Source organism: Malania oleifera, chromosome 3 (genome assembly GCF_029873635.1).
Source record: "Malania oleifera isolate guangnan ecotype guangnan chromosome 3, ASM2987363v1, whole genome shotgun sequence".
Taxonomy (NCBI): domain Eukaryota; kingdom Viridiplantae; phylum Streptophyta; class Magnoliopsida; order Santalales; family Ximeniaceae; genus Malania; species Malania oleifera.
In genome coordinates this window covers 124,780,030-124,793,973 of record NC_080419.1, presented here as the reverse complement: position 1 = coordinate 124,793,973, position 13,944 = coordinate 124,780,030, and the positions used below count along the sequence as shown (strand labels likewise).

Below are 13,944 nucleotides of genomic sequence, written 5' to 3'. Positions count from 1 at the left end.
TGTACAAGAAAGAGGTGAAAACTTAAGAATACTGCATAAAACTAAAAACTAAAATATTTATAATCGTAATTTTTGGCCTTGGAAAATTAGGACCATAGGTTGCTAGAATATTAAACCTATTTTGAAATAATTTCAACATTATTTACATCAATACAACGTGGCACTATGTAATTGGTAAATTTGAAATCATAGGTAGAATAACTATTTCTTTAGGGTCCATTTTGATCGAAAATTTTAAGTGAAAAATAAAATAATAAGAAGGAAATTTATTTTCTTTTTATATTGGAAATTTATTTTCTTTTTATATTTTCCTTCTCTATTAAATACTATCAAAAATAAAAAATTATTTAATATAACTAAAATTTTTTTAAAAGAAACTAAATATTAATGATGTATAAAATCAAAATTTTATTTATAAATTTGATGTATTTTTTATTTTCTTTCTCATTCTCTTGATAACTAAACATGAAAATATAAATTCTTTAATTTTTTTAAAAATATTTTTTAAGTTCCAAACAGAGACTAAAGATTCATTTGAATCAAGAATTTTACTTAAAAAAAGAAAATAAAACAAACAGAAAGCTTATTTTTTCTTATATTTTCCTTTTATATTAAATATTATTAAAAAATAAAAATTTATTTTGACTAAAAATTAAGAAAAGCTAAATATTAATAATGTGTAAAATAAAAATTTTGTTCATACATTTGGCTTTTTTCTTTCTCACTTTGCTTAATAATCAAATAATAAAATATGAATTTATTGATCTCTCCCTTAATATTTTCTGAGTTCCAAAAGTGGCTAAAAGTTATTCTCTATTGGCTGAGCCAAAATCCTAATAATTCCTTTGGGAATCCATTTAAATAGAAACTAAAAACCAAACGGAACAAAAAGAAGTAAAAAACAAAAAAGACAATCTAGTGCACAAAACTCCCACTTATGCGAAGTCTCGGGAACAAATGGCCTAGAAACCAGAAAATGCTACTAAAAGATTTTATTGCACAATGCAAAACCAGAGTCAGGTGCATTTCAACAATTATAAACAGAAGGAAATGATCTAAATTTATAACTTATGCAAATAATACTGACACCCCTGTAAGACAACAAGAGAATAATGAGATGCAAATAAAGAAAAGAAATTGGGAACTCAAAAAAAGGGAGTTGCCCGATGTCCGATCACTCGAGGCAGCATGAGATGGGAGTAGAGTGCTTGTATGCTGCAGACTCGTTGCCTCCGGCAATTCAACAAATTCGAAAACAATCAAATGCACGTCCTCCTCCAGCAAGCATCCTACAATCTGCACGTATTGAAACGAATATCAATATTGATAAAAAGAAAGGGAAAAGGAGTCCTCATGCACAATTATGATGCGCAATTGAAACTTTTAAATTGACGAATGCCTGAGAATGGCAGTCTACTAACAAATTCTGGCTACTATCATTTAAACCAGAATATCCAAATATTACTTTGGGCTAACACCTGCGGACTTCCTCCTCACTCCTTCCACTCAAAGGGCATCAATTTTTTTCCTCTCAACAGGTTCAAAAGAGTCCATGGATCCAAAGGAACAAGTTCACATCTTTTGCATTCAACAAGCATAATGTGAATTCAGGACAGCTTACACCAACATGTGGGCGTGGAAGCAACAAGGCTAACCATAGTTTATCATCTCAAAAATTTATGGAAATTGGAAATTAATTATGACTGTGTTCAAGAGCATGAATTTCAAGCCTTGGTTTTGGGATTGGGTGTATTCGGGTGAAATTCAGTATAATTTTGAGCTGAATTCTGTCCACAAAATAAGTAATAAAGAATCAGCATGACTGTTGCATAAAAATAGACGTCACATTATTGTGACACTCTTTATTCAAAGTAGGTTAAACAAAAGAGCTACTTTTCATGGCGTCATTTAAAAGTTAAATCTCATTATCTTCACATAAATCAATTCAAAAACTGTTCACTTTCAATAAAAATTGTAAAACTGTCCAGCATTCAACGTAGTTATAACACTTACCAGGTTGTTGTGTCCTTGTCTTTTTCTTCATGATTGACTGTTCCGTTGACAGTTGAGACTGGAGCAGAGCCACTCTCCTGAGCACCCGGATGAAGAATGTGGGAGAAACTCTGCCCAATTGACTTCCATAAGCGTGTAGGCAGAGAGGACTGCAAACTACCTGCACTCCCAGCAGGTGATGGTTCAATCAACTGAGCTGAAGCTGGATTTAACTCAGAGAATCTCACACCTCCCAAAATTTGTTCTGGAAGCTCTGCTTCTGTTTGACTCTCGATGAGAAAAGCTAGATCGACAGTTAATGCTGTGACGTAACCAAAAGCCAGATGAACAATTGCACTTGCAACCATGGAAGAACCAATATCCACATCGACTTCTACAAAATTCTGTGTCACACAGAACTTGCAAGAAAGAGCACGCCCAATAATGCATATGGCCTGCTCCCCAACTGCTTTTCTCACAATCCAAGGGCCTTGGACAATGTTGGCAATTAATTTAAGCCTTGAATTCCTAAACCCATCATCTCCTTTCACAAACTGCTCCATTAAAGAACCCTCAGGAATAGGCTCTGTAGCTGCAAAATATGCAACAGCACTGTAATTATCCTTGCTAGGGACTTGCAGATTGAAAGCCCAAATAAAAGGCTTATCCCCTGTAGGAAACTCATCTTCAAGAGCCTTCCTAACACGGTTGTTTGGATGGTTTAGAACTTCCCATAGCTTTGTAGGACCTTTTATCCAATCAAATCCAAGAGGCTTTAAAAGATATTCACCACCAGGAATTTTAACCCTGGTTGAAAAGTACTCTGGACCTCTGACCATAAATTTGTCTCCAGGTGGTGAAGCCCAACCATTTGGGCAATTATCTGGTTCAAGTAGTGGAACAGCTCCCTCCGATTTCACTCTTTTGATCCATTCATGCTCATTGTTGTCAGCAGGGTTACCCATATGCAAACAAATAGTCCTGTTTGATAGCCAACCAATACGAAATTACAAAGTGAATATGGAAGAAATTGTTTTGGAAATATTAATATGGTATTATCTTGTTAGGCTTTTATTATCATATCCTAATTTCACTCCCTATCTGTTCATGCTCATTTTGACCATCAGCTCTGTCCAAATGCAGAACAAAGTAGTCTTGTTTGGCAGCAATGTACAAGAATTATGATATTGAATGTCTTGTTATTGTTATCTGACAATCCACAAATTTAGCCATCCTAGAAGTGCAAACAAGGTACATTCCAGACTCCCCCTCCCCCCCCCCCCCCCCTTCCTCCTCTTGCCTTCCAAAAAAATTTTAAAAATAAAAATAAAAATAAGCAAAACAAAACAAAACAAAATAAAAATGAAGAGTATTAAATAGGTATTTAAAAAGTAGAAAAGAAACATAAGATGAAATTGGTAATTCTATTTCTGTCATATGATGATTGAACTCTAAGGTAGGTCAAATGTGCTTAGTAAAAGAAGTCCATATGCAATAGGAATTGTGTAACTTGCAAAGCCCCCTTAGAAATGTACCCACTGTGAGAATGTCCAACCATCTAAATCCATGCCTGTTGGGTCCCTATAACAGCCCAATGGTATGACCATGGGATCTCCAACATGGATGTCCCTAGTTCAAATCCCTTTTCTTTTTTTTTTCGGTTTGGTTTGGGGGAAGGGGCGGAGATAACAGATGAGGAAAATGAACCTGCTGCAGAAAGAGATTTATTATGATAATCTTATAACAGAGCATTCATCCAAAATGCAAACCTCCATGATGTTAACCAAAGCAGTCCCCCATTAAAGACAGACCCAGTAGTGGAACTTCTTAAAATAAAATATTATTTAAAGACACGGTGATTATAGATTATCATCAGACTTAAAATCAACAGTGATTTGAAAACTAGGTATATGTGCCAAAAAGTCAAAAGTCAAGCAAGGGAATGACTTTTGAGCCTGCCACCCTGGTCAAGAGGTACAAAAGCCATAAGATGCAAGAAGAAAAATAACTGCAATGCATTACAAAACAAAAGTAGACACTAATAAAAAAAAAAAGCATTTAAAGCAATATAGGTGAGGACTTCTTTTCTTAAGTTGGAATGGCCTCCAACTACCAAATACACAAGATCATAAGGAATATGGTGGAGACTAAAAATGGACTCATCTTTTGTGTTAAATTTCTTGGGACTCACAAAACATGTGCCTTAGTTTAAAATTTTCAAAAGCACCCTTAAATAAATCAAAAAATATCAAATATATTTTTAAGGTTATAAGGGATATGATGAGAGCAAAAAGAATTTTTAATTATTGCACCATTTATTGAGCTGTGGGGCTCCCCTGGAGAGTTGATTCTTTCTTGATGGTGCGTTACAAAGGCTCCGGGAGGATCAGTTAAGGGCGGCATGCACTTCAGGGCTAGTCTTAGGTTAAATATTTAAAACACCATCCATAAAAAAATGTTTTAGTGTTTTTGTGTGTCTATGAGTGTGAGTGTATGTGTATGTACCAAATATACATATGATAAAATTACACCCACATGGGAATCAACCAAGGACAACCAAAGGAAAAAAGAAAAGTGAAAAATATAAAAGGACAAAACTATTGCAAGCCACAAAAAAATGCTTTGAACAAAATCTGCAAAAGAATCAGGTTTTCACTATAAGAACCAAGTGACCAATAATATAGAACAAAATCCACTTCCTTTTATTTTTTATACGTTGTATTTGACTGCCTCAAAGGCTCTAGAATTCTTCTCTCTCTCTCTCTCTCTCTCTCTCTCTCTCTCTCTCTCTCTCTCTCTCTCTCTCCACCCAAATAACCCAAAACATTGCAAGAGGAATAGCATCCCACAGGTCTTTGACTCTTTCTGCAATCAGAGCCTCTCCAGGCCTGCAGCTCTAATTTCCTCCCATAAAAAAATTAGAAGCCTAGGGGCCTCAAGTTGTCTAACGCCCCTAATGCAAGGCCAGACAAACTTAGCTCAATTTCCCCCACCTGCAATGCCTAAAGCTTCCATCTATACATGCAATTTTGTTCAGTTGGGCTACCATAGGTTCCATTCACCTCATCCTGGTTATATCCAAACTTCTCACTCCCCCAACACTATGCAAATAAAATTGAATAGACAAATAACACTAAGTAATATTCTAAACCTTCATCCCAATAACATAATTAAAAAAAAAACATTAATTAATTGCAAGGTGGTCTAAAACTCAAGATGGATATCTTAGAAACATGAAAGTTCCTCAAATTTCCCAAGCCAAACAATCCTGCACCCATATTTTCAGGACAAGATAAACTCCCAAATACAATTCCCTCTCGAAAAAAAAAATTTATTTTTCCCTTTCTGGCTTGACAACAGACTTCATCCATAATCAACAGACGTTCAAATCTACAGCAGCGTTTTGAGCTGCAGCTGCTCATAATAATAATAATACGCAGAAAGCGACACACGTTTGCAGAGTTTAAGAGACATGAATGAACAAACATAGCATCAACACAACATCCAAAATAAGTATCTTACGCGTTATAATACCAATTCTCATAAAAGACACAGAATCAGCACAATCAAATTATTGTACGCATGTACGATATGATGACCTACGGCTAATTTTATTCGTGTACGGATGGAAGAAGATGATGGATAAGAAGAAGAAAGCTGACCTTGTCTCTCAGAAAACCCTAATTTCAATATGATAAAATGAAAACCTAGGGTTTTTGCCTCATCTAATCGCAGAGAAACTTGAGAAATAGCCTTCTTTGAATCTTTCTAAAGAGCATTTCTTCGCTGTTCCCAGAATACCGTCTGCTGGCTCCCACTATCTTTCAGGGTCATTTTCCCTTAGTAAGCAAATTCATTAACTCATTTTCCCTAATTCATAACAATAATAATAATAATATAAAAATACGAATTTACTTGTAATAATTAAAATTAAAAAATTATTATTAAGGTATAATAATTTCATAAGTATAGTAAATTTATTTTTTTGATTTAATAAATTATAATTTTTGCTATAAAAATATATTGTAATTAGTATATAGTTATAATTAATAATTACTAAAACAATTTTTTTATTTTAAACATAAAACTATGTTTAATTTTTTTAAATGATTGTATTTTTGTAAAAAAATTGTAAATCGGGATAAGTGAATTATAAATTACAAGTATTTTTTTTCAATAATTTATATATTTTTTAATATATGAATCAAAATAATTAAGTTATATATGAGAAAAATTAATAAATTATTGTTCTTTGATATAATAATTATATTTATCGATAGTGTATATTTATATAGTTTTTTTTTTGTAATTTATAAACTATTAAAACTTCTAATTATGATTTATTGTTAAATTATGAATTTTGTCATGTTAGAAAAAATATATTAAATTGAATTTTCTTACAAAATAATATATATATATATATATAATAAAAATTGGAAAATAGTTATGCTTATATATTTTATGCTAAAAACCAGAGCCCACGTGTCTATATATATATATATATATATACATATAAGTTTCCTCTCTCAATTATTCTCTTCTCGTCTTAATGAGGTTCTTTTGTTTTTTAGCTTGTTGCCCTTATCCTCTTTTTCTATATATGAAATAGAAGCTAGAAAATGATTTTTTTTTTTGGAATATATTGGACTTTTATAAATAAGTTTTTGATCTCTCTCTCTCTCTCTCTCTCTCTCTCTCTCTCTACTAATTAGGGAGGAAGGGTTGGAAATTCGATCAATTGGGGTTTCTATCAACTTTGAGATTTAGACTTAAGAATGGTGGAATGTTTTTGTAACTGTGCTATGTAAAATGCTTGAATACTTTGTTTCTATTAAGCATGTATTCAATAATGTAGATAAGTAGTGTAAGTACACATTAGCTACTTCTTTATTTCTTTGTTGAGTCCTAATAGAAATTTGGTTAGTTCTTGTGGCTCCTCTATTTAGCTAATAGTTTCTCTATTTTTTTTCCTTATATAAATATTGAAATAGCTTACATGTAATGAGTCAAATTTGGCCAATATTAACAAAACATTAGCATATGATAATTTGACTCATAAGTTAAATTTAGATGGTAATTTTTAAATTTATTCAAATCAACCTCGTGCTTCTCTGCTAATTACAAAAAAAAAAATCAATTGTTAATGATTACCAAATTTATTGTTACATTAATGAATAGGAATCATGAAAAATATTTAATCAATTATAATATTTCCAATTTAAGAAGTAAATACAAAATTATAAGGTGGTCTTATAAGATGATTTTACTAAAGAAGCATACAAAACCATTAACTTAAACCTAATTTTTGAAAAATAATTGATTGTAATATATAGATATTTTAAATTTTTTGTTAAATTACTAAATGACTACTATGAAAATTTGACTCTGTAATAGCTCTATAGTATAATCAAACTTGGACTTAACTAACTTCATTGTTAAATTTTATATATATAATGCAATTAATATCGATTCTATGGGTTTTAAAAAATATGGAATGTATATTTTCAAATTATTGATAACTTATCTTTAGTTCTATGACTTAAACTTCATACTTGTTATTTTTTATTTTATTTTTTAAGGATGTTCCCAAAGTTAATGCTTTTTAAATTGTGCAATTAATGTCAATTCTATGGATTTAAAAAAAATATTGGAATGTCTATTTTCAAATTTTTGATAACTTAAACTTCATATTTGAATGTTATTTTACTATTTTATTAAGGATCTTTTAATCTTTGACTAGCAACCAACCAAAAAATAGAAAAAAGGATGTTTTAGTCTTTTAAACAATTAACTTGCACAAAGATGACAAACTAAAAACGAGGTATAATAACTATCGCAATTAGTCCAATTCGGTTTTATAAACCTTAGATATTAAAATAGGCGCAAGAATAGAAAAAGGATATATGGCCAAATCCTATTTGCTTAAATACATACCCATGTGTGAGCCTCATTTATCTATAGGATGTATATACTCCTTAAGCAAAGAAAATTATTTTTTTTGCCTTAGGAGAACCATATAACTGCTTTATTTAAGCTGTCCTTATGAAATGCTTTGCCCACCATTCAACCAACTAAAACCATGCATATCATGTTGTCCAATAGGAGATATCTCACCTATATCAATTTTTCTTGTTGAAGTTTTAGGTTCAAATCTTATAAGAAATGGTAAGGAATACCTCCTATTGTGTAGTCAAGGATCATTAAGAAATCGTTTGGGCTTCTTTTAAGTTTTTATTTCCTTCTATCACCCTTTTCTAACACATAGTACTTCTATTCACATTCCCTTTTCTTTTTCTTTTTTTATTTAAAGTTTCTAACTATATATTGATTAAAATTAACTACTTTAGATTATCTCTATAGCACTTTCCTAACACATGGTGCCTCTATTAAGTATTGTGCAAAGCTCCAATGGATATCTAATTGTTGTTAAATACAACATGACAAGGGCGAAAACCCTTTCCCCCTCTCTTTTTGGTACTAAGTTCAAGGCTACTTTCGAGTTTCGATTTGTTTTGTTTTCACTTCTATATGTATTTTGGATTTTTTTTTTTTTTGGGGGGGGGGGGGGGGGGTATGTGAAAGGGGACCATGTATCAGCACCACCTATGACATTTTAGCTTGTAATTGGTAGGAGGAAAAAGTAAAAGAATAGAAAGTTGTTTTATGCATTACCTGTGATAAATTGAAAATAGATATTTCAATATCAGATAAAAATTTTTTATCCATTGATTTTTCTTCCTTCCTCACTCTCCTCTACCAGTCACAATGTAAGTGTGACATTCCTATGAATAACTCTATTCATCACTTTTGAATACTAAAATTTGAGAGCTTTGGGTAATGCTTGTCTTTTGGAAAATATTGGAGAAGAATGGATATTTATTATGTAGAACTCTAGGATTGTTTAGGGCTTGCATACTTTGTTACAGCATTACCAAATGAATACAAAGTACTTGATTTGAAGAAAAAGTTATTTACAGTCCTACTAATTTCCAGCCATTATTACTTCTTCAAAAGATCTGCCTAGTGTGACACAGAGAGGCCAAAACAAATCCACTTTCTCACAAGGAATGGTCATGTTCTGTTTTGTTTCACAAAATCAGACGAGAATGCCAAAAACATGGTCTGCAACAAACAACCTGCCCGCAACTACAAGCTTATCACAAATAATGCATGTTCCCTCACCCTACCACATTCAAAATCCCAACAAGATACATTCATACATGCATACTTACGTCTGTATATACAGTACTCATTCATTTCTTCTCTCATTAGAATATTTGACATGGAGAAGAAAATCCCACAGCTCAAGGATGAAGCTTTTCTGCAGCAGTATCCATTTCTCATTGTTCTTGCTTTAGCACTGGGTTTCGTTATAATGGACCCATTGCAGATGGGTCCTGTGGGAGGCCTTGATTTCAGGCCTGTGAGACACGAAGTTGCGCCATACAAGCAAGTGATGGATAATTGGCCTAGGGACAACCTCAGCCGCCTAGGCCTCGGGAATCTGGAGTTTGTGAATGAAGTCTTCGGTCCTGAATCATTGGAGTTTGACGTTTGGGGACGGGGGCCTTACACTGGGTTAGCTGATGGGCGTGTTGTGAGGTGGATGGGCGAAAAGAATGGATGGGAAACGTTCGCAGTCGTAACGCATAATTGGTGAGTTGAATTAATGTGACTTGTATATATATGTGCAAAGTAAAAGTTTAAGAAAAAAAGCACCAAAACATGGATGATATGATATCTTTTAGCAAAGTTGATAATCAAGTTTACTAATTAGTCCACATGCATTAAGATTAAATGTTGCAATGTTCAAAGAAAAGTGGCCACCAACTTGAGCCTTTTTCTCTGAAAATGAGGCATATATGCAATCATTCTTTGCTTCTCAATGCTCTAGATGAGATGGTGCATTCCATGATTTAAAAATTTTATGGTTAATGTAAAAAGGAGGAAATATAAGAAATGGATGATCATTATGTAAAATAGAATGGTACAGCAGATATGCAAAATGAGTATCACTCACAAGAGCCAAGTTGCATCCATTCACACCGATGTTTATGTTTTTTTTATTCTCATTCATCCATGCTGACTATAATGGCGCACTCAAAAAGGTCGGAGAAGCTGTGTGCCAAAGGCGCAGACTCGACCACATCTAAGCAATGGAAGGTGGAGTCACTGTGTGGGCGTCCACTGGGCCTGAGGTTTAACAAAGAGAATGGAGATTTGTACATAGCCGACGCTTATTATGGCCTTCTGGTTGTTGGGCCCGAAGGAGGCATTGCCACTCCTTTAGCTACACATGTGGAAGGGAAGCCAATACTATTTGCAAATGACCTTGACATCCATAACAATGGGTCCATTTTCTTCACAGACACCAGCAAAAGATACAACAGAATGTAAGTTGATCGATATGTGTGTGTGTGTGTGTGTGTGTAATAATTTCTCCTAAAGATCTTGGATGCTTATTTTCTCAGTTCAACATGGAAGCATTTCCTTGATTGTTCCTTGTTCATTTGTTTTTGAATCATGATCTATGTGTCGTTTAATCCTGCAGGAACCATTTTTTCATTCTGTTGGAAGGAGAGGCAACTGGTAGGCTTCTCAGATATGACCCTCATACTACAACAACTCATGTTGTGATGGATGGATTGGTCTTCCCAAATGGAGTACAACTATCCAAGGACCAAACCTTTCTCGTCTTCACCGAGACTACCAATTGCAGGTGCATATCGACTAATTCTCCCTCTATCCCTCTCCCTAAAATGCAACCATTTTTATTTCCTTTTTTATTTCTTTCTTTGGAGTGAATGAAATGACCTTGTACTTTCGTGTCTCAGGCTAAGTAAGTACTGGCTAGAGGGTCCAAGAGCTGGAACAGTGGAACTTGTTGCAGACCTTCCGGGTTTCCCAGACAATGTAAGACTAAATGAGAAAGGCCAGTTCTGGGTAGCAATAGATTGTTGCCGAACTCCCGCGCAGGAAGTTCTTAGTCGCAATCCATGGATGAGGAGCTTCTACTTCCGGTTACCAATTCCAATAAGCTTCTTGGCCAGGGTAATGGGCATGAGGATGTACACAGTCATTTCTCTATTTAGTGAAAGTGGGGAGATATTGGAAGTCCTTGAAGACAAAAAAGGTGTAGTAATGAAGTTGGTTAGTGAAGTCAGAGAGGAAAAGGGGAAGCTGTGGATTGGAACTGTGGCACATAACCATATAGCCACCCTCCCTTATCCATAGTTTAGTCTGTCGCCTTCGATCAGAGTTTCTTGATGGTTGTAATTGTTTGAATATGTCGTTTAAGAATGGGTTTCTGTGTGTATTACTATTTTAAAAGGGCACTTTTATTTGTAGTTTTTTCCCTCTTTCAGGTGATTAATGGATGTTGATTTCTCTTTACTGCTTGCACAATAAGGCCTCTGCATACTGTGATGCAGGAAGCAGCAACAGGGTGGCCTGCTTTATGCAGAAAATGGATATTTTATAATAAGGAGATGGACATTCTTTTATTTACAGAAAAAATTAGAGGGGAGAAGAGTGAATGTATGTAAATACACGTCCAATGCTGCAGATCTTTGAGTCAGGATTTTTTTTTCTTTGGCTGCGTTGGAGGCGATTATGTCTGCGCTACTCCTCGGGAGGCCTCACCTTCAAACTCAAGACCTTCAAAAGTCTCAAACTTTAACTGCTAGCTCCCCATGCAAAATAGGATTCAAACTCTAAGCACTAGTCCTTTAGGATTTGTCTTGAAGGACAACATGCTACTGAACATTAGGGATACAAAATAACAAAACTAGATCCTTTGTTATGAGTCCATGGCATTAAAATAATTTGACATTCCTCTTCCATAAGCCACTCCAAGTGATCAGTAGGAAACAAGCATAGCCTCCTTTTTTTTTCTTCTCCCCCTCCCTCCCCCACCCTTTTCCCTAAGTGGAAACATTCAGCCTTTAGGAAAGAAAAATGAGTGTTGGAAATATTCATTCTTGTGTGGTATGCCTAACATTTCCCTTACATCCGGGGAGACCTTAGATTTAGATTCCTGTAGATTTAAACAAAATATAAAACAAAGATTTTGTCCAAGTCTACACAAATTCAAATATCAAACTATATGCTTCTAAACGCAGCATTAACGTAATGGTGTGTTTCACTAGTGAGCACATAAACTTGAGTTAGCAAGCCTAAAGTTAATTGCGGATCATATGAACACATTCACAAATATCAAATACAAAATTAGTATAAGCAGCAATCAAGCATGAAAAAAAAGTGTATCGCATGAATGGAAAGGAAAGCAATATGGTTATTTCAGCATATATTTGTGATGAACATTCATATGCATAATAGTCTTTAACAATAACATCTCAATCAATGCACAAGTATTTGAACACGAAATTTAGTAAGCTTAAACGATGTGTACAACGTACCTTGGTCATCAAAGCCATGGCAGACGACAGAATATCCTCTTCCCTCTTCCCATCCTCTTGTTTGGCGAGGAACCAAAATATAATTCCTTGCAAATTTTGCCCACCATAAGCCGCCAAAGCATAAGGCTCGCACTAACATAATCTCAATAGTAAAAAAAGCTCAATATAAAATATAGTCATCACTTATCACTATAACCCTTTAATTTTAGTACTCTGAACATTTGACATTCAATTTAATCTAGGTTTTGTAAAATAGACTTTACTCGTTCATAAAATTCTAGTAGTTTGAAGACAATATGTTTTGATGGAAATGGAAAGTAGGCTAAATATATGCATGATGGTAAAGTTCCATTCTCCAAACTTTCATATATTTACATAATGACCCAAAAACATAATTCTTTATTACTATTTACGCGATGAATGCAAAGCGAATGGGAACAAGACATACACTTATAAGATAGAACTATATTCTCAACGGGCATTACTCGAGTTTTATTTACATGTTTCCAAAGTTTTCACTTTATGTAGTTTAAGAAAAAAAAATACATTTTCATTTTTAAAAAATTATAATTTTCATTTACTTTTTAAAAAAAGGTAAATAAAGAATAAAATTCAAATTTTAAAATTTCCTCATTTCAATACACCCGTTGGCTTAGGAAACAAGATGGGATTTGAGATAGAGTATGTGGGCAAGTAAGGTTGCAAACAAACCAAAATGCTCAAAAATGACTTGAGAGCTCAACTCGCTTAGGCTCATTCGTTTCGTAAATGTACGATTTTCAAGTCTAATTTTGGAGACTCTTCTAATAAATATGTTGAACCTAAATATGATCAAACACGCTCCATTCATTTCAACTAGTGAGCAATTTGGTTGTAGGCTTGGTCGAACTTGTCTAATATAATTGGATTAGACTCATTTGTACACTTGTTAAGGTTGAATTATGCTTGATAGATTATATCATATTAGAGGTAACGGCTATTTGAGTGTGAGCTTGTTGGAGCATGTGGCTTATATTGAGTGCAACGCATGCACAGCGAAAGCATGCAGAGGTAAAACAAGGAAGCTGGGTTGTAGGAAGAAACAGTTGAAGGTTTGGTCAATGGTTACATCGATGGTTTAGCCTCGGGAAGAAACCGTCGATATTTCTCCTGAAACCATCGACAGTTTCAGTCTTAGTAAGAAACCGTCGATGGTTTTTTTGGTGTTGTTTTTGAATTTTGAATTGGGAAGATCAATAACTTGGGAACCTAGAGGAAAAACCTCTGAGGATTGGTACATGGGTGTTTGGGGAACTTCCTAATCCTTTGTACGCCTAGGGTTAGCATATAAACAATTTTGTAACCCTGATTTGATGATGATAGTGAATTTTAGCCGCTTGCTCTCGTGAACGTAGGCACATTGTCGAATCGCGTAAACTTTTGTGTCATTGTTTATTTTCTTTCCTTTATTATCTGTGTATGATTGTGTTTTTAGTATTGTTCATCATTGGTTATTGCATTGCACAACTTGAACGGTTTTTCCACTGCGCATTAA

General features: G+C 34.0%; 2 protein-coding genes across 3 annotated transcripts; one reads left to right on the top strand and one right to left on the bottom strand.

Moving 5' to 3' along the window:
* Positions 1-965: 965 nt before the first annotated feature.
* On the bottom strand, positions 966-5,860 carry LOC131150968 (protein ENHANCED DISEASE RESISTANCE 2-like). Of its 2 annotated transcripts, XM_058102094.1 has the most exons (3): positions 5,655-5,860; positions 2,014-2,973; positions 966-1,296 (listed from the first exon to the last, which is right to left on the bottom strand). In XM_058102094.1, coding segments are annotated over exons 2-3 (945 nt in total). In that variant the 5' UTR covers positions 2,958-2,973; positions 5,655-5,860; the 3' UTR covers positions 966-1,295. The 2 variants fall into 2 exon arrangements, with proteins under 2 accessions (XP_057958077.1, XP_057958076.1); XM_058102093.1 differs by lacking the exon at positions 966-1,296 and having other exon boundaries at positions 1,833-2,973; positions 5,655-5,819.
* A 3,414-nt stretch (positions 5,861-9,274) lies between these two features.
* LOC131150967 (protein STRICTOSIDINE SYNTHASE-LIKE 13) lies at positions 9,275-11,226 on the top strand. The gene is made up of 4 exons (XM_058102092.1): positions 9,275-9,648; positions 10,101-10,385; positions 10,544-10,711; positions 10,827-11,226. The coding sequence occupies exons 1-4, from the start codon at positions 9,275-9,277 to the stop codon at positions 11,224-11,226; spliced, it is 1,227 nt and encodes a 408-aa protein (XP_057958075.1).
* The last annotated feature ends 2,718 nt before the right edge of the window (positions 11,227-13,944 follow it).

Bases quoted from the DNA above. Each gene is read 5' to 3' on its own strand.
- LOC131150968 (XM_058102093.1), bottom strand. From the start codon at position 2,957: ATGGGTAACCCTGCTGACAACAATGAGCATGAATGGATCAAAAGAGTG.
- LOC131150967 (XM_058102092.1), top strand. From the start codon at position 9,275: ATGGAGAAGAAAATCCCACAGCTCAAGGATGAAGCTTTTCTGCAGCAG. The intron at 10,386-10,543 runs GTAAGTTGATCG...TTAATCCTGCAG, and splicing joins AGCAAAAGATACAACAGAAT to GAACCATTTTTTCATTCTGT. The intron at 10,712-10,826 runs GTGCATATCGAC...TTCGTGTCTCAG, and splicing joins ACCGAGACTACCAATTGCAG to GCTAAGTAAGTACTGGCTAG.